Source organism: Amphiprion ocellaris, chromosome 2 (genome assembly GCF_022539595.1).
Source record: "Amphiprion ocellaris isolate individual 3 ecotype Okinawa chromosome 2, ASM2253959v1, whole genome shotgun sequence".
Taxonomy (NCBI): Eukaryota; Metazoa; Chordata; class Actinopteri; family Pomacentridae; genus Amphiprion; species Amphiprion ocellaris.
Window position 1 is genome coordinate 3,719,294 of NC_072767.1, and position 21,149 is coordinate 3,740,442.

The 21,149-nt window shown below is 38.2% G+C and overlaps 1 protein-coding gene across 11 annotated transcripts in view; it reads right to left on the bottom strand.

Moving 5' to 3' along the window:
* The window catches only part of LOC111581103 (unconventional myosin-IXb), a 130,434-nt gene that overhangs the window by 67,578 nt on the left and 41,707 nt on the right, over positions 1–21,149 (bottom strand). For all 11 annotated transcript variants that reach the window (XR_008604000.1, XR_008603999.1, XM_055017471.1 and 8 more), the window contains exons 2-4: positions 15,374–15,594; positions 13,052–13,271; positions 10,462–10,971 (exon numbers count right to left, since the gene is read on the bottom strand). Coding sequence is in view for 9 of the 11 variants with exons in the window: in XM_055017471.1 (XP_054873446.1) it covers positions 10,462–10,971; positions 13,052–13,271; positions 15,374–15,531 (888 nt within the window). In the remaining 2 variants the exon portion in view is untranslated. The remainder of the gene's footprint in view (positions 1–10,461; positions 10,972–13,051; positions 13,272–15,373; positions 15,595–21,149) is intronic.

Here is a 21,149-nt window from a genome sequence, read left to right on the forward strand (position 1 = left end):
CTATCCATCCATCCATCCATCCATCCATAGTCCATCCATCCATCCATCCATCCATCCATCCATCCATAGTCTATCCATCCATCCATCCTTTATGGGATTATGCAAAGAGTTTAATGAAGAAAATCAGTTTAACAAAGAAAATTACCAAACACCATCATGAAATCGATTATCTCCGATTGGGATTTTAGGTTTTGTCAAGCCAGGTAACACCAAGAAAGCCTGGATATGATAAACTGACTTCATAGTTCACCTCTCAGGTAGTTTGAAAAAGAACAATATATTCATGGTGTATTTTGTTTTAGGTTGTCCTCTAACATAGCTAACATATTTACATATTTGTGTAGCTGGTTAAATCTAAATATCAGCATTTAATGATGTGATAAATCCAACACAACAACAAGCATTCAGCCTGTTTCTCCTCACCAAAACTGAATCAGTTACATCACTGACTGGATGAGGAACAAACAAGTATCGACTTACATCACACTTCAGATCAGGAGCTTTTCTTGTTTAAGAGGAAGAAACTGAAGTATGTTCAGAGACATGCAGCCAAAATAGTTTTCCGTTTCTTTAGAAATAGGTCATATGCATCCTCAAAGACTAAATGAAGCTTTTTATCCTGAACAAGCTGCTTAACTGGTAATACACGTGATGCTGAAATGAAAGCAACGCAGCATGCTGCTGCAATCAATCAGGAACAGTCTGGACCATTTCAGGTTTTATTTACTGAAAGGACTGAAGTTTTTCTTATCGCTTTTCAAGGTATTTGTGAATTCGCACCTCTGCATTTTTTTTTATTCTTTTCAGGTCGGTAATCTCATTCTAAGGTTTCATACAAAACTTAAAAAAGTAGTAAATTAGGTTAAAAGTTAGAAGTCGCAAGAAAAACAGCCCTATTACTAACACAATAATCTTCATTGAAAAAAAATGCTTTTCTTTGAAAAATAAGGACATTTCTATGTGAGCCCAAACTTTTGAATGGTAGTTTACATGAATTAAAGTTGCTCTGTATTAGTTAAAGTTGATATCATTAGTTAAAGCTGCTCATAATAAAGTTGCTCTATATTATCTGAAGTTTCTCTAAATGAGTTGAAGTTGCTCAAAATGAGTTAAAGTTGCTCAAAATGAGTTAAAGTTGCCCTATATTAGTTAAAGTTGCTCTAAATGAGTTAAAGTTGCTCATAATAAAGTTGCTCTATATTATCTGAAGTTGCTCTAAATGAGTTAAAGTTGCCCTATATTAGTTAAAGTTGCTCTAAATGAGAAACCTACTACCATTCAAAAGTCTGGGGTCACCCAGACAGTTTCATGTTTTCCATGAAAACTCCCACTTTTATCCATGTACTAACATAACTGCACAAGGGTTTTCTAATCATCAATGAGCCTTTCAACACCATTAGCTAACACAATGTAGCATTAGAACACAGGAGTGATGGTTGCTGGAAATGTTCCTCTGTACCCCTATGGAGATATTCCATTAAAAATCAGCTGTTTACAGCTACAATAGTCATTTAACACATTAATAATGTCTACACTGGATTTATCATTCATTTAATGTTACCTTCATTGGAAAAAAAATGCTTTTCCCTTAGAAATAAGGACAAACTTTTGAACGATAGTGTACCTCCAACATATAGCTTTCTATGTATACAGCAACTTGCTGAAACAGGCCCTGCTTTGAGAGTAAATAGGCTTCAAACAGAGACACAAACAGAACAAAGGATCAACCAGTTGAACCAGTTCACGAGTGCAGCGCTGTGCAGGTAGAAGCCCTGTTTGTTCAGGCTACAGATGGGATTAAAGGCAATCTCTCCTGTACATACAATACTGTCAAGCCAAAAGGAAGAAAACTCACAGAAGAAAAAGGAATATAATGAAGTAAAGTAGGACAGCAGCAAACGGTTTCAGATTGTGGCCATTCAATCTGCAGCCAGAATCCAGCACCACAGATGATGATCTCATCTCCTCAAAATGTGACCCAGGCCTGCAGACCTCCCCTATAGCTTCAGGATACACACACACACACACACACACACACACACACACACACACACACACACACACACACACACACACACACACACACACACTTTCCACCAATGTAATCTGATCAGCTTCCTCTGCAAAAAAAAAAGAAAGAACCCAATAAAATCCCTCCTACTCTAAAAATAGTGTTCTATACTCTCTGTATAATGACAGTTGTTAACCCTCCTGTTGTCCTCATTTACAGGCCCCAAAAAATATTGTTTCTTGTCTGAAAAAAATCCAAAAATTCTGCAAAATCAACAAATTTCTGAAAATTTGCAATACCCTTCAGGAAGAAAATTCCAATAAATCCCCCAAATTTGGCAAGAAAATTCTTGTAAATATTTTCAAAAAATGAGTAATAATCTTCCAAAAAAAAAATCCTAAAAATATCTAAAGCGATTACATATATATCAGTAAAACTCCTAATATTTTCTTTAGGAACATTCACATAAAAATCAACCAAAATCCAGCAAAATACGCTGGAATTTGGTTGATTTTTTTGTGAATGTTCTTAAGAAACATTTTTTACATTTCTTTTTTTCCACCAAAAAATGTTCAAAGATTTCCTAAAAATGTTGAAAATGTGGACATCAGGAGTTTCACTGTGAAAATATATTTCTTTCTCCACATTTTCAAACTTTAAAACGGGTCAATTTTGACCCACAGGACAACACGAGGGTTAAAAAGGAACCGCAAGAAGTAGTTTATGTGGCCAGAAAATTGGGCAAGACGAGTTATACATCAGTCATCTTATGCACGCTGCAAAGGTTGCTGACTGTTGTCACAACAGAACCAGACTAAAAGGGTCTCTGAGTTTAAAAAGAAACAGCCCCGCTAAGCTTTCAGTGCATGTTTGGATGCTGTCAGGAGGAAATGCACAGCTCAGGATGACTGCACGACTGGTTCTCCCCCGCTGACGGGACCGGCGAAGGCCAAACCCGAGTCCCCGTCTGGCCCCGAGCGACCACAGCTCTGGACCGAGCTAACTCACAATGTCTGGGAGAGGCTGCCAAAGAGAGCAGAACTCTGCTGATGGAGGGGGAAAATCGGCTCCATCGCATCCCCCACGTTCCCCTCAATCTGCCATCCACAACCAGAGACCGACAGCCTGAAACGCATCAAAGGACGGACGCTGCGCTCATTTAAATTCATGTGAACGCAGCAGCAGCATGTTGTCACTGGAGCTAACATGCATTCAGCTGATGGTGCATAAAATCCATAAATATGTTTTTATGTTTGGTACTGCAGCCGATAGAGCACAGATCAGAAAACAGATCAGTCCACTGGTATTTATCACAGTTAATCTTCATTGGAGAAAAAAACGCTTTTCTTTCAACAATAAGGACATTTGTAAGTGATCCCAGACTTTTGAACAGTGGTGTAGATGCAGCAGCTCTGAGTCAGATGGTCCGGAGACAGATGACAGACGATGCATGGAGGGTTACTGTAGCTGCCCATCCTGTACTCCTGCCATGAAGCCTCGAGCCAACAGCTTGTGGCCGGTTCTTCTTCAGACTTTGTTCTCTTCCCAACTCTTCTACGTTCCAGTGAACTCGCCCTCGCAGATCGGAGGGGGAGCTTTTCGCTGTTCGGCACCATTTTGTACTTTGAATAAACCGCATTCCACACGCAGCTTTTGAGGCTAAAGGTCTATTTTTAGCCGCGTTACTGCGAAATAAAACTGAGAAATATGTAGAGGAGATTTACTTTCAGATCAGGACTGAGAATAATTACTTCCCCAGGCCGAGTAAGGCCGTCGGGCTGAAACCAAGTGGAGGGATTTCAGGTGTTTATCTACACGGTCTTCAGGTGATCGAGAGGCGATAAAGGGCTTCACAAACATACAGCTTTAGGAATAATTATTAGACCACTGGAACCACCATGTTCTGCCTCTTTCTTTGTGGTTCTTTGAGGAGCGATGCTGAGTTTTATTCTTAAAGTTGTAATAAAAAGCTGATTTCTCTTACCGTTATCGTCTCCAAATTAGCTTCAATAATCTGCTGTCTTTACATATTCAGCTTATGCACAACATAAAGGTCACTCATTACATTTCTACAGATAAATACATCATATTTTTAACAGAATTTACTGTTTGTATTGAATTATTATAAGACTTCTTCATAACTTTTGGAAGTTGCTGCAAGTATTTAACCGCTATGATAAACTTCAAACTATCAACATTGGAATTGATTTTTATTACAGAACAGTGTTGAAAATACAAGTTGTGAGTGAGTTAAAAGGTCTGAAATAATCACATTTTTAGAAAATGCTTTGCTTGGCTATCAAGCATTTGTGAATTTTTTGATATATCATATATTTCAGTCATAGATTTCTTTCTAAAATTGTGCAATTAATCAAAAATATTATAATTTCTTCACCTGGAAGCCAAAATGGTTGGGAACATCTGCATTTCAACTCTATTTTTGCTCACATAATGACAATATATAGACGTCTATACATACTAGTTTTTGTGCTCCACATCAACATTTTGTCAAAATAGGAAAAAAATGGAACCTTGTCTTGTCATATTTGCCACACATCAAATTCTACTGATGTTAGAGGCCTCAAAAGTTTGTTAAATGTTGATGAAATGCAGCATTTTTAGTAGGAAATACAGATGCATCCAAATAGTATTCATAATCAACATAATTTAGTGCATGTATTGAATTATTATAAGACTTCATGTCTTTTGCAAGTTGCTGCAAGTATTTAACCACTATGATAAACTTCAAACTATCAACGTTGGAATTGATTTTTATTACAGAACAGTGTTGAAAATACAAGTTGTGAGTGAGTTAAAAGGTCTGAAATAATCGCATTTTTAGAAAATTTTTTGTTCAGTCATCAAGCATGTGTGAAATATGTAATATATCAAATGCTTTCAGTGATGGATTTCTTTCTAAAATTGTACGTTGACCCAATTTTAGCATGTTTGTTCGCGCAATGAAGTTTGAGAATATGTTTAGTTGCCACTATTTCATAGATAAAAGCCTAAAAATTAAAAGTATGTCCATGTTTAAAAAATAAAAACATCTTAGTTATATTTGCAGAACCACTGTGAAACTCTAGAACTCTGTTACAGCAGATTTTTACTCCGCCAAGGAACGTAGCGGAGTTATGTGACTATCGGTGTTGGTTTGTCTGTCTGTCTGTCTGTTAGCAACATTAATCAAAAATGGACCAACAGATTTGGATCAAAATTTCAGGGAAGGTCAGAAATGACACAAGGACCAAGTGATTAGATTTTGGCAGTGATGCGGCTTATAGTCTATATCCACATTTTTGTTAAAGATTTCTGTATCATTGCCAGATAACGGCATGGCATCACTGTAACCATGACAACAAGTGAACACTACGTCAGCTGCCTGCTGATGATCACATGATTGTGATCCTACTACAAATCCACCGCTGTGGACTTATCAGGACTTATCCATCAGAAATGATACAAGGAACAACAGATTAAATTGTGGGGGTGTTTCTGAGTCCTATCAGTTCCCACTGTCTGCTACATATTTAGGTCACCTGATTCGGTATCCGTACATAACGTACACATGCAGAACACGCGCCTGTGCTCAGCGCAAGGTCATTTTGTTTGTGGGTAAATCTATATTGAACGGACACATTCTATGGTGCTGTGATTTCTTTTTTCAAGATTTCAGCCATCGGAAATGATATGACTGAGCAGCCTTGGAGGAGGACTGAGCGGCCTTGGGGGAGGACTGAGCAGCCTTGGAGGAGGACTGCACTCTCTGAGTGCTTCTTTTGTTGTTTTTGTGGTACAACTTGTCATACATGCTAACAAAGTTTCACGTAAATAAATTTTTTCCATTTTTGTGACCAAGCATTTCTCACAAAAAGGTACCCTACATGTTTGTTTTATATTATTATGACATCTAACTGCATGTGGTTCAGAAATTATCTCTAGCTGACTCCTGCATTATAAGTTTTTTTGGTTAATATGTGCTCAAAGATGGGACTTTTCATGATAGCTTCAATTTCTTAGAGACTACTTGTCAAATATTTCCAATTCTGAATCAACCACATGATGAGAAATAACAGCAAAAATCCCAGGTTTTTATCTTTAACAGTTCCTGCGATATTGTTGTTCAAACGGACTCAAATTTCAATGAGCGAAACAGGAAATTCCTTTGAAAAATTACCACGGAAAGTACAAAAAATTTCACAAACACCATTTTAGAGATCCATGGTTTCTGATAACAGTGCAGGAGCAGAAGGAATCACCCTAAACTTGCAGTAATTAAGTTTTACACCACAGAATACACAACGTAACACTCACAGCGGACTACTGCTTCTACGAGGGAATGAGAGCAGAACCGTAAACGACTTCACAATAACAACGCTGCTTGAGGTCTGACCAGAGGTAAATTCTTCCATATGTGAAAGTGCAGGAGACCCCGTTTCTCATTACAGGGATGAAAAATAAACAAAATTAAGTTAACTCTGTGCTCTGCCACGTCGCTCAGAGATAAAACTCCAGCAAAAAGCAAAAGCTGAGCAGCAACTCGCCCTTCACGACGCAAACGATTCTGTTAAAACAATGTAAAAGCTAACAGATGTCTGCTTCTCTGCACATATTTGTATGGAACCGTTTTGTCAGCAAACACAGAGAGTTTGTAGTGTTCGATTGTCATCGGTTTCTCTGTTGAGCGATCATTTCAAGTACATGTATGGGACCATTTGGTAAAGTAAAATAACCTTCATATATTGTTAAACGTCAACATGAAGATAACATGGAAGCAACTTGTGTATATGCACAGATAATAACAATCTATAGACATATATGCAAACCAGTTTTTATGCTCCTGCCAATGAATCCACATTGCTGTTTTGGCAAAACAGCAAAGAACAAGAAGCTTGTCTTGCTATAGTTGCCACATATCAAATTGTACTGATGCTCTAGCCTCAAAAGTTGGTGAAATGTCGACCAAAGACTGTATTTATAGGACGATATATATGTATATATATATATATATATATATATATGTATATATGTATATATATATATAAATAAACACTTATAGGATGTTTCTGGGGTCCCAATGCCACAGATTTTTCACACTTTTCTCCATTTTCAAGAGTCAATAATTAACAATGTTATCATTTCTTCACCTGGAAGCCAAAATGGTTGGGAACATCTGCATTTAAACTGTTTTTTTCCCATATAATGATAATATATAGACACCTATATGCACTAGTTTTTGTGCTCTGCATCAACATTTTAACAAAATAGCAAAAAAATTTTACCAACTGGAACCTTGTCTTGTTATATTTGCCACATATCAAATTCTACTGATGCTAGAGCCTCAGAAGTTGGTGAAATGTCGAACAAAGACTGTGTTTTCAGCAGGAAATATGGAAACATCCATATCTTTACACTTACAGGAACTTTCTGGGACCCAATGCCACCCTTGTTTGTCATTTTTGGACTTCTTTTCCATTTTCAAGAGTCAATAATTCAAAATATTAGCATTTCTTCACCTGGAAGCCAAAACGGTTGGGAACATCTGCATTTAAACTTTATTTTTGCTCATATAATGACAATATATAGCCGCCTATATGATCTAGTTTTTGTGCTCTACATCAATGTTTTGTCAAAATAGCAAAAAATGGAACCTTGTCTTGCCAGACTTGCCACACATTAAATTCTACTGATTTTAGATAAATTTTACAGATTTATATACATATACATATATATATATATATATATATATATATATATATATATATATATATATATATATATATATGTGTGTGTATATATATATATATGTGTATATATATATATATATATATATATATATATATATATATATATATATATATATATATATATATATATATATATATACATATATATATACACACACACAACACACACACTTACAGGAAGGTTATGGGGCCACAATGCCACCTACGTTGGAAAGTTCTGCACTTTTTTCCATTTTCAAGTTCCAATAATTACAAAAATTAGCCACTCAATCATTTAGATGTGCTGGAAACAAATATGTGTGCGCTCTCACCAAATTTCATTACTCCGGCTGTTATATTTCTGGAGATATTCAACCCTATTTGTGGCTTTCCAGTTAAGACGCTTGCTTTTTTAAAATCAAGTTAAGAGAATTTCCCAGGTATGAAAAAACATAAAGTTCTCAGAATTCAGTCAAAATGTTAAACGGAACTCAGTTCTGGGTCCAAGTGAACCCATTCATGAGGATCTGAAACAGCGCAGCAGCATATTTCCTGAATTTAGCCTGACCTTGCGGTATAAAAATACCCTCAGTGGCGTCACAGAAAGAAGCATTAACCCAATGATAAGACCTCTTACAGCATTTTTTCCTAGAAGCCTGATAGCACAGAGTTATTCAATTTCAAATTAACAAACTGACAAACTAACAAAATGTGCACCTTGACTATGAATGCATGAATGAGAAAAGATGTGTATTCTGGTGTTTCCTGTGTATCATAAAGACAGCTGCTCAGTCGGGTTCAGTTGTAGTTTTTTTTGTTGTTGTCAGCTGTTGCACAGAGCGAGTCAGCATAAGCATCTAATTTCTCAGAGAGTAGAAAGCAGGAAGAGGAGCTCGGTCACCTGACTGAAACAGCAACAAGGTCAGCGGCTCTAAATAAAATGTTTTTAAGTGAAAAACTAAATCCAGAAAGCTGTAAGCGACACAGACAGACCAGGGTTAGATGCTGCACTGTAACTCAGAAACATCAGTTTTTGCCTAAAAGTGGACATTCACAAAAAAAACACCCAATAAACATTTTTATCTTGTCTGGATTTCCACAGCAAAGGGAAACAGAGGAACTTCCCCTCCTCTTTTTTCATTTCTTCTTTCCGAGCAGACCACAGTCTTTATGTTAAAGTCTTTTATGCTGCACGGAGAACACCATGTGTCTCGTTAGCTCGGCCCACGCAGCAGCCTGGAAATACATTTTCTCTGTACAGTATGCGCTCAGACACTTCAGCTGAATGAATCACCATTTAGAACTATTCACTTATTCAAATACATACATATATATGCTGTACATGATGTGCAGACTAGATTTTTTTCAACTGAGTTTAATGCAGAAAAAGACATGTTAGGGGAATGTTAGTAATGCATGTATGTAATCAGCTCCAAATCTATTGTTTACAATCCTTTCAGGAATGTATGCAGCACATGCAGCAGATACTGGTGCGGAGTAGAGCAAGGTGTTCATTTTCAGTATAACTCTAACTGTAAGTAGAAACAGTGCCACGAAAAAGTATTTGTCCCCTTTTGGAATTGTTATTTTTTTGAATATTTCCCCCACTTAAATGTTTAAGACCATCAAACTGATTTAAATATTAGGCAAAGATAACCAAAGTAAACACAAAATGCAGTTTTTAAACAATGATTTAATGTCTTAAAAGACCTGCAGATGACTTGCTTTGATTGATGGAACCATGAATTCTGCTCTCTACCAGAAAATCCTGAAGGAGAACGTTCAGCCATCAGTTCGTGACCTCAAGCTGAAGCTCACTTGGGTTCTGCAGCAGAACAACGATCCAAAACACTCCAGCAAATCGACTTCTGAATGGCTTAAAAAAAAAACTACATGAAGGTTTTGGACTGGCCGAGTCAGAGTCTGGACTTGAATCTGACTGAAATGCTGGCAGGAACTTAGAAAAGGCTGTTCATGCTGGAAAACCCTCCAGTGTTGCTGAATTAAAACAATCCTGCAAAGAAGAGTGGACCAGAATATCTCCAGAGATGTGAAAGACTCAATGCCAGTGATAGAAAACACGGCGGCCCAACCAGTTATTAGGTTTAGGGGGCAATTACTTTTTCATACAGGGCCAGGTAGCTTTGAATAGTGTTTTTTCCTGCATTTTGTGTTTACTGTGATTATCTTTGTCTGATATTTACATTTGTTTGATGATCTTAAACATTAAAAGCGGGAAAAATATGCAAAAAATAAGATTTTGAAAAGGGGACAAATACTTTTTCACGGCACTGTATCTGAATATTCGATCGTTTTCACTCCCTAGAAATCGTTATCAGTCTGGTTCCACCCATTACCTCATAAAATAATTTCCAAAAATAGTTCGTTGCATGTCGTATTTTCTGCTGTGCCTGTTCTTTTGCATGCCATAGCAACATCGTGAGTCACTCTGGAGGAAACGCTGTCACTGCTGTGATGTGACTTCATCAGAAGAGCAAAACATTTCGCACCTGACGGAAGCCAGTGCAGGAAATAAACTGCTAATTTAGGACTCGACTGTTTCATGAACTCTGCTCGTCTTCAGTTATTTGTGTTGTTGCGTCCTCATATAAAACAGATATTGATTTTTATACCTCCTCACCTCTATTTAACAGATAGAAGGTCTGGTGGAGAAGATGCAGTAAAAATTTTTCAACCCAGCTGTCAAACATGTTAGCATCTTACCTCCAGAACTGGTCCGGCACCCAGGATGGTCCTCTCCACCCCGCTGGCGTATCCCTTCTGGCTGAGCGCCGTCAGACAGTGGATCAGAAAGTTGGTGCTCTGGGTTTTCCCCGAGCCGCTCTCCCCAGAGATGACGATACACTGGTTGACCTTCTTCCTGAGCATAGCGTAGTAGGCCACGTCCGCGATGGCAAAAATGTGAGGCTCCAGTTTGCCCAGCTGGTGGTTCTCGTACATCTTGACGTACTTGGGGTTGTAGATGGGCAGGAACTTGAAGGGGTTGATGGCGATGAGGATGCTGCCTGCATAGGTGTAGATCTTTTTCTTGTAAAAGCGTGTGCGCAGGTTGTTTAATATGCTGTCCTCATTGAGGACGGGGAGGTTGCAGAGGTCCGCGAAGTCGTCCTGGGGAGGCGGAAGGAAGCCCCTCTCAGCCAGCCGCAGAGCCTCCTGTTCCTTGGACAACGCTGGGAGGTGGACATAATGGATGGAGCCATCACGATTCCTCTCCTGGATCAAGTAAAAGGCAAGAGAAACGTACATTAGCTAACCGTTGCTGATGCTGCTACACACACCGATCAGCCACATCATCATGACCACTGACAGGTGAAGTGAAAAACATTGATTATCTTGTTATAATGCAACGTTCTGCTGGGAAACCTTGAGTTCTGACATTCATGTGAATGTTTGACATGGACCACCCACCTAAACACTGCAGGTCAACAACCCTCCACCCCTCGATGCCAGTTGCCACCCTCAGCAGGACAATCCACCCCGACACACCACAATAACTGCCCAGAAGTGGCCCAGGGAACACGACAGAGCGAAGGTGTTCACCTGGGTTCCTCACTCCTCAGATCTAAAACATACTGAGCATCAGTAGGATGTGCCGGGATCAGCCCGATCTAGGTAGGTCCCACACTGCAATCCACAGGACCCACAGGACATCCCCAGAGGTCCTGACTCCATGCCCCACTGGGTCAGAGGAGTTTGAGCAACATAAAAGGAACCAACATAATATTAGTCAGGTGGTCATAATGTTATACCTGATCCGTGTATAAGCAGGGCTCCAGACTGCAACCAAAACGGTCACACGTACGACCTTTTTTTGGGATTGTGTGAGTTCAAATTTCAACTGGTCGCATTGGTGCAAGGTCATGATGATCATAAAGCTGTACTGGTGTCGCTCTAACCGGCAACGGCAGCTACTGCATAAACCACAGTGGTGGAAAGTAGTACTGTTGTAACATTGGTGTACTGCATTATTTATGCTTAACAATGCAATCTTTTCGTAGAATGTGGTGCACACCTACACTACTGTTTGAAAGTTTGGGGTCACACAGACAATTCCATGTTTTCCATGAAAACTCCCACTTTTCTCCATGTGCTAACATAACTGCACAAGGGTTTTCTAATCATCAATGAGCCTTTCAACACCATTAGCTAACACAATTTAGCATCTTCATTGAAAAATACTGCTTTTCTTTCAAAAATAAGGACATTTCTAAGTGACCCCAAACTTTTGACGGTAGTGTAATAAAATACAGTAAAAATATAGAAAAAATATAGTAAAGATATACTAAAAATCTCGTAAAACATCGTAAAAATACAGTAAAAATCATTGTAAAAATACTGTAAAAATATAGTAAAAACATAATAAAAATACTGTAAAATTAGCAAAAATAAATAAAAATACAGTAAAAAAATTATAGTAAAAATAAAGAAAAAAATACAATGAAATTATAGAAAAATATAGCAAAAATATAGTAAAAATACACTAAAAATATACACTACTGTTCAAAAGTCTGGGGTCACCCAGACAATTTCATGTTTTCCATGAAAACTCCCACTTTTATCCATGTGCTAACATAACTGCACAAGGGTTTTCTAATCATCAATGAGCCTTTCAGCACCATTAGCTAACACAATGTAGCATTAGAACACAGGAGTGATGGTTGCTGGAAATGTTCCTCTGTACCCCTATGGAGATATTCCATTAAAAATCAGCTGTTTACAGCTACAATAGTCATTTACCACATTAACTTGTCTACACTGGATTTATCATTCATTAAATCCTATTTTCATTGAAAAAAATTGCTTTTCTTTCAAAAATAAGGACATTCCTAAGTGTCCCCAAACTTCTGAACAGTATACTACATGTGTTGTTTTTTCTGCTCATAGAATAGACTGCATGTAGAACAAAACAACATAAATCTGGGACAAATCTAACATCAGAACACCCTAGTTTAAGACTGTTTAAAACAACTACCGCAGCCTGAAATGTGGGGCGTTTCAGGTAGTGTTTACTGATAAGAAAATATTCAGCAAGCGAAGTGTTTTGCCTGAGATGAGGCGGGAGGTGCGATCAAATGAGAAAGTTGGTCGCACCGGTGCTACCAGCCCTGATAATGGTGGGAAATAACCCTCTACATGCCCGTTTTAAGTTTTTCATCATTATCTTTCAACTTATTGCCTGCAGTCGACTGTATGTTTTTGTTTCACACCAAAAATGACAACAAAGAGGAAGAAAGAGCAGAAGGAAGTGGAATGCAGCAGTCCAACAGTCGCTCAGTGGTCTAGTGAGCTGTACCTGTAGTAGGAAGTAAAAGCCGAGGCTCTGAGGGTGTTCCTCCTGGGCTTTCCGAGGCCACAGCAGAAACCTCTGCACTGGGAGGTCTCCAGCCTCCAGCACCCACTCCTCTCCGCCGCACTCCTTCACCTCCGCCAGCACATACAGGCGGCCGGGGTCCAGCCCCAGAGCCGAGGCGGCGTCCGAGATCACCGAGGCAGCTGTTGCATCCTTCTGCACCCTGATGGGCAGAGAAAAGAGGGAAATTATTATCAGTTCCACTATTTAGATCAGGGGTGTCAAACTCATTTTAGTTCAGGTTCCGCATTCAGCCCAGTCTGATCTCCAGTGGGCCGGACCAGTAAAACCACAGCATAATAACCTGTAAATAGCAACAATTCCATATTTATCCTTTGCTTTAGTGCAAAAAAGTACATTCTGAAAATGTTCACATTTAAGGGATTATCTTTTTACAAAACATCAGGAACAACCTGACATTTCTTCAGAAAAATAAGTTCAATTTCAGCAACGTTCAGCCTCAGTTTATCATTTCCACATTACAGCTTCCAGATTACAGAGTGTCAACAAAGGCACAAAACATTTACTCAGGTATCTGAAACTGATATAGTATTTTATTTTCTGATCAAAATGACAAAAGTCAGACAAAAAGACACAAAACACCAAAAAATTAGACAAAAGACACAAAATAAAGCAAAAAAAACAGACAAAAAAAAGCTACGAAGTGACCAAAAAAATGTACAAATGAAATAAAGGAGACAAAAAAGTTACACAAATGACACAAACAAGACCAATAATGTCAAAAGCGAGAAACAATACAACAAAAAAGTGGACTAACAACACAACCGAGACAATAAAAAAAACAAGACGACAAAAACGATACAAAACATTGAATAAAGCAACACACAAAACCACAAAAGTCAGACAAAAAACAACAAAAACAAGACACAATGTTACAAAAATTAGACACAGGATAACAAAAGAACAATGAACAATCTAGTATTTTAATTTATGATCAAAACAACTTGTCACGGTCTAGAAATTATTTTAAATTTAAAGTTTTACTAATTTACAATCTGCAGTTAATGTCTTCTCTGGAATTTTTACACTTTGAGGGCCGGATTGGACCCTCTGGAGGACCGCTTTTGGCCCGCAGGCCTCATGTTGGACACCCTTGATTTAGAAGACTATCTTGCACTTATATTATTATTATTATTATTATTGTTTTTGTTACATGGGTCCACATGAGGATTTCAGCTTTGATCATTTACAGGGTTTGTGAAACAGGCTGGCTTTTCAAAATAAAATGTACTTAAAAAAAATATTAATAATAATAAATTCTACCTTATGTAAAATAATAGCAGGACATGTTAACCGGCAAAAGCTGCACTGGCACACTCAAAATTTCTTCAGAGTTTACTTTGATATACGTCATAATAAATTGCAGCATCTTCAGAAACACATGAAAACGTCTTACAATAATTTAATAAATGCAACAAATTATGTTTCAAAATGTGACGTTTTGATACTAAAAATTTCAAAATTTACACTCCACAAACATTTATTCCGTCACCATTACTTTGTGCATAGGCTGTATATGTAAAAATCTATAGATCATCCAAACTAAATGTTGCCAAAAAGAAGAGAATTGCAAGATGATGTGAAGACAGTCGTCTTCAACACAAGAAAAAGCTGTAATATTTCAATACATGCAATCAATATGTTTAAAAATATAATTTAACTGTAAAAATGTCAAAATTCACTCTAGATAGTCCTATCCCTCGTCCTAACCCGAAGAATAAGCTGTTAATGTAAAGTCAAGTGATAATCCAAATTAAATTATTACTAAAGATCTGAAACAAAAGAATTGTGACCTCATCTCTGTTAAGAATTAATACAATGAGAGAGTTTGGAATCAGCAAACCAGCATCCGTTACAACCTTCAGAGGTTCTTAATCTCAACGGGATTGCTCCTGGTTAAATAAAAAAAATTAAAAAGAGGAAAATGCAGTATTGTTTCACCAAGAACTGCAAATAAATAGGCAGAAAATAGGCACTGTGGTCTAATAAATAAGTACTATGAGTCATCTCTTCACCAACATACCAGCTAAACATATCCAAATGTAGTCATCCTGCCTTTTACACCTAAATTACAGCTTTATTTTTAGCATTAATGTACTTTTTGTTATTCTTGTGCTGCTTCTTTCTGCATTTTGCTGCTGTATCATGTAAATTTCCCTGGTGACATATCAATAAAGTTCCTCTTGTCCTGAACTGTTGATGCTAATTTTACGTCCTCCAGGTGTAAAACTGTGACAGACTCACCTGAGGCTGCAGCAGGTGGAGGGATGGGCGGGAAGCCGAGGGTAAATCTGCAGCAGGTACGAGCGGCCGTCGTGGTCGTTGGGGCTAGCTGGCCCGCCCCCCCCTCCTCCTCCACCTGCGTTCGTTGCCATGGTGGCAGCGCCATCTCTGACACTCATCCTGAGCCAGGGGGAGTGGCCTCAGCATGCCGCAGCCACTGATTCACTCTCACCACGCACCACCTGAAGAGCACAGAAAAGTTAATCGGTTAAAGTCATTTCCACGTTTATACCCTCATAATGGGGCAACGTCTGAGATCAGGGATCAAATAACGTGGGCTAAGGCCGATAACAGCGCTGATTGTTGGTCATCAAGAAAGGCCGATAACCGATTTTTGGCATCGATTCGCATTCAATTAGGACTGAAACGGTTCCTCAAGTTATTCGAGTAATTCCATTACGTAAATTCCTCGAGGCAAATTCCTCTGAATCGAGGCTTTGTTTAAGCAACTGCATGCTAGACCCCAGGTCACAAAATGGTGTACCATGGTCCGAGGCCGGACCTAGACTTCATTTGATACAAACCGGGTCCTTAAATTTGACGGGACGCTTCTATTTTAACCAGCACAGCTTTTCTATTGTTTACTGCAGGAGTGACCAACCAGTCCACGGTCTAAACGGTCGTCTAAACTAGCCATCAGTGAACTAAAACCAGGACAGATTCAGCTGCTGCACAGATTATTTCTCACCTTAAATACTTTCAGAAATCCTTTTCCCTGAAGTGTTTTTGAAATAAAAGAGAAGGTTTGTGTCTGTCATGTGACCTCTAGTGGTCCACTAGTGACCGCCCACCATGCGTGTGATTTCCAGATGCGACGCGTTTACATGCAGGAAAAACGCATCTAGTGGACACGTAACTTCACTGTATGTTTTCTGTAAGTATTCAGGCACTGTGACGGAATTCCAGCGTGCAGCGCCGGCGTTTGGCTCGGAAAAAAAAGAAGATAGGACTACATTGCCAATCTACTAATAGAATGAGGAGAACGCAGCTTTTGCTCTCAACCAAACTAATATCACTAGCCAATGGTAAGTAGAGTGGGGGCGGGTCTTAGAAAGACGTTGAGATCCAGCTGCATTGAGTCCATACCAGCAGCAGAGAGCGCAGTATTCAGCCAAGGATGCTCAGTAGTTGTGTAATTTACAGCGCTCACTTCCGCTTTTGATGCTGTAACACGCATGCCTAGTGCGGAATCAGATTACTTGATTTATCGCCAGAATAATCGATAGAATACTCAATTACTAAAATAATCGGTAGTTGCAGCCCTGCATTCAATGCAATGTTTTAAAAGCATGTGACAGCAGCGAAGCTGTGATTCATAACTAGACTCCTTCATTAATGAGGGTGACTGAAATGTAAAATAGAAATATGAGGGATTAAATTATCTTCTCTGTTTATTTGGATTGACTGAGATTCATTAGTTTGTGTCCTGCTGCTCTTTTAGAATTTCTTAATATTTCTCCTTTTTGTTGCTTTTATTTCCCCGCTACGGTCAAGATCTTAAAGCATTACTAATTATTGTTTTACTGTTTCAGATTAATCCATGGCCGCTTCTTAGCTTAGCCGCTATCCATTAGCATGGCATTAGCCACTGTAAGAGAGGCTAATTACCTGTTTTGTGGCGACAGCTTGTCTTTCTTGTTGAGTTTTTGCTGCTTGAGAAACATTTCTGAGAGCAAAGAGTGACGACAGACAGAGGCGGCATCACACCTCAAGTACCGCATTTAATTTATCAATAATCGGTCAGTAAAAATACAGATATTTGGAAGATATTGACTGAGATTAATCAGTTTGTCTCCTGCGGTTTCGTCTGCTGTTCTTCTTGGTTTTATTAATATTTCTCCGTTTTATCAGTTTGATTGCTCACTAAGGTCCAGATCTTAAATCATTACTAATTACTGTTTTCCAGACTCTGTTTCTGTTTAATCTAGAGCTGCCTGCAAACGTTAGCATAGCTTAAGCCACTGTAAGGAGCTAATCTCCTGGCTTGAGTTTCTTGTTGAGTTTTTGCTAATTGAGAGACATTTTTGAGACCACAGAATGATGACAGACAGAGAGAGGAGGCTAGCGGATGTAACTGATCAATAATCGGTCAATAAAAATACAGATATTTGGAAGATATTGACTGAGATTAATCAGTTTGTCTCCTGCGGTTATGTCTGCTGTTCTTTGTTTTCTTATTGTTTCTCTGTTTTTACAGTTTTATTGTCCACTAAGGTCCACAACTTAAAGCTTTATTTTTTATTATTGTTTTCTAGACTCTGTTTCAGGTTAATCTGTGGCTGCATTCTGACTCAGCTGCCAGTCGCTAGCCGTTAGCGTAGCTGTAGCCACTGTGAGAGAAGCTAATTTCCTGGTTTCAGATATGAGGCTGCATCACATCTCAAGTAACACATTCAATTCATCAGTAATCGTCAATTAAAATACAGATGTCGATAATCAGAAAAATGTCAAATATCGGCCACAATATCAGTCTATCCATGTTTGAGACTAAGGCTTGGGAATCCACTGAGTGTCACACTAAACACAGTACAACAGCCCAGACGTTGCTTCATTTCTGCTTTCAAAAGCCTAAACAAAGCTTAATTGTAGCTCTGAGCAAGGATTCTAAAATGCAAACAGAACTGTTGACTTTCAAACAGCGTGTGAAACCACATCTGCCTTGCTTGACCTTCGTAATTTCATTCTGAGCAAATGTGCAGCTACAGATGTGCATCTCTGATAAGGCTAGAAAAGAGGCGCATGCAAGATAGAAGATAATCAACAGAGGCCTGTGATGCTTTTGTTTGTAATCAGTAGTTTGTTAAAAAAATCGGAGAATAACACAAGACACCCATAAGCTGTTTAAATTACACATCAATATTTACATTTTTAGCTAATAAATGTGGAACTTTTAAATAACTTTATTGTCAGCTGAAGCCAAAATGGTAGAAAGTGTCAAACTATGTCTAAATTATTAGGAAAAAGCAACCACAAAATACCTGATGTGATAGATTAGGGTTAATTTCCAGCTATAATAACTTATTTCAAAGCATCCAAGGTGCCTAACAATGCAGATTTTGATTTGACTGAGTGAAAGCCAACAGTAAAAATTGTTAAAAGCAGCGAATGCGGCCACTTTTCAATTTGTGGTTTTCCTCACATCTAAAAATACGCTTCAGTCATCAAAGTAGGTCAAACTAAATTATACTGTTCTTCTATTACACCAAAAAGTTTTCAGATGCACACTGCTGTCACATCGCATGTAAAAGTCTGTGAAGCTGAAGCTTCGCTGTAAGTTGCAGCTGCAGATGCTGCACAGAAGTTCAACCCTTCCGCTCAGTGATAGCAAAAACAGAAAACACTCGGGGTAAACCACAAATGGCGTAATGACGGCACACTATTTGTTCTCAGAGACTAAACACCTCCACCGATGAATGATACAGAACCCAGAGGAAGGTTTCAGTAACTGCACCATCTCCTCACAATGACTCATCTCTCCAAAGATGAGAAAAGCAAAGTAAAAACACAAAAGTTCTGACAGCTTAAATGACCTTTGAGCAGACCACTGAGGACAAAGCAGAGGTTTGTTCTGACCTTATTGTCGAGGTGAAGCTGCCGTAAAGACATGCACGACTCTTTAATGACCAAACAACAACAGTGTGAAGGAAAAACTTCCTGCTGATGAATCACCTGACAGGCATTCAAACCATGAGAAACACTGGAGTTAACTCAGTCCAGCTTGAGAACCTTTTCACGTAATTACAAAACTGTTTAGAATCACAATCACTGGTTAAATACAAGGAAATCAACTAGATGGACAAAAGACTGAAAGAGCAGCTGTTACAACTTTCAGCTCTCCACAACACAAGACAGGACAAAAACGGGACACAAAACCACAAAAATGAGACAAAAAAGCAAAAATAAGACACAAAATAAGAAAAATGAGACACAAAACCACAAAAACAAGACAAAACCACAAAAATGAGACACAAAACTACAAAAACGAGACACAAAATGACCAAAACAAGACACAAAATGAGAAAAATGAGACAAAATGAGAAAAACGAGACACAAAATGAGAAAAAAATGAGACAAAAAACCCCCAAAAACGAGACACAAAACCACAAAAATGAGATACAAAACCACAAAAATGAGACACAAAATGAGAAAAACGAGACACAAAACGACAAAAACGACACATAAAACGACAAAAGTGACACACAAAACAACAAAAACGAGACACAAAATCACAAAAATGGGACACAAAATGAGAAAAACAAGACACAAAACCACCGCTAACGGCTAGCAGCTAAGTTAGACGGCAGATAAACAGAATCTGGAAAACAATAATTAATAAAACTTTAAGATCTGGACCACAGTGGGCAATTAAAGTGATTATTGATGAATTAAATCACTCTGTGGTTACAGAAATGTCTCTCAAGCAACAAAAACTGAACAAGAAACATAAACTAGGAAATTCGCTTCTCTTGTAGCCGCTAAGGCTATGCTAACAGCTAGCAGCTGAGTTAGAACTCAAATCAAATCAACCTAAAACAGAGTCTGGAAAACAATACCTCAGAATGCTTTAAGATCTGGACTGTAGTGGGCAATAAAGGTGATTATTGATAAATTAAATACCTTATTTAAATTGTCCCTCTGTGGCCTCAGAAATGTCTCTAAAGCAGCAAAAACTCAAAAAGAAACACAAACCAGGAAGTTAGCTTCTCTGCTAACGGCTAGCGGCTAAATTAGAAGGCAGATTAACCTGAAACAGAGTCTGGAAAACAATAATTAAAAAAGCTAATGCTAATAATAATAACAGATGTGGACCTTAGTGGGAAATAAAATTGATAAAACAAAGGAAGATGAAGAAAACAGACTACACTAAAAACTGATTATTCTCAGTTGATCCTACATAAACAGAGGAGATAATTTTTATTTTTTTATTATTTAACCTTTATTTCTACAGGTAAACTCATTGAGACACTGGGTATCATTCTCAAGAGAGACTTGTCCTCAAACAACTTAACAAGACAACATTGAGTCACTGACAAACAACATTAGACAATATAATAAAACAATATACGACTGTGTTACAGACAGACAGGTTCATGACAAAACACAACATAGACATCAAAAATGAAATCACTCCTGTTTCTATTTTACATATTCAGTTACAGTCCACCCTTATTAATGATGAAGCCTAGTTATTAACGACGGGTTCCTGCTATCACATGCTGTTAAAACATTAATGAATAGAAAAAACAGCAAAAAACCCATATAGACCCTCACTGGATAAAGAAGCACTCACATGTTTACGTAGCTTACAAAATCAAATTTCTCCATCACGAAGTTGTTTTTCACTAAAGCTCTCCATTGACCGATTTACCGTAATCACCTATGTTCTGCAGTAATACCTTGAATAATACATTAACGGTTTACTAAGTGGCCATTTTACTTTACATATTACATGACATGAATCATCCCCACATACATCCTGTTGCATAATGGTGGCAAAGATAATGTTTTGTTTCCTCTTTTACTGTTTAACCAAGTGAATTCTGTTAATGCAACGATAATCACCCAACATCTCACCCAACCGTCACCATCTATGATGAGATATTAGCCTCTCTGCTCATCTGACAATAGATACCAAACCACATGGAGCTGCTAGTAACAGGTTTGGTGCCTTATCTGATGCTTCTGCATGTTTCACTCACAGTTTGCATCTACAATGAATGAGTATTATCTGTTAAAG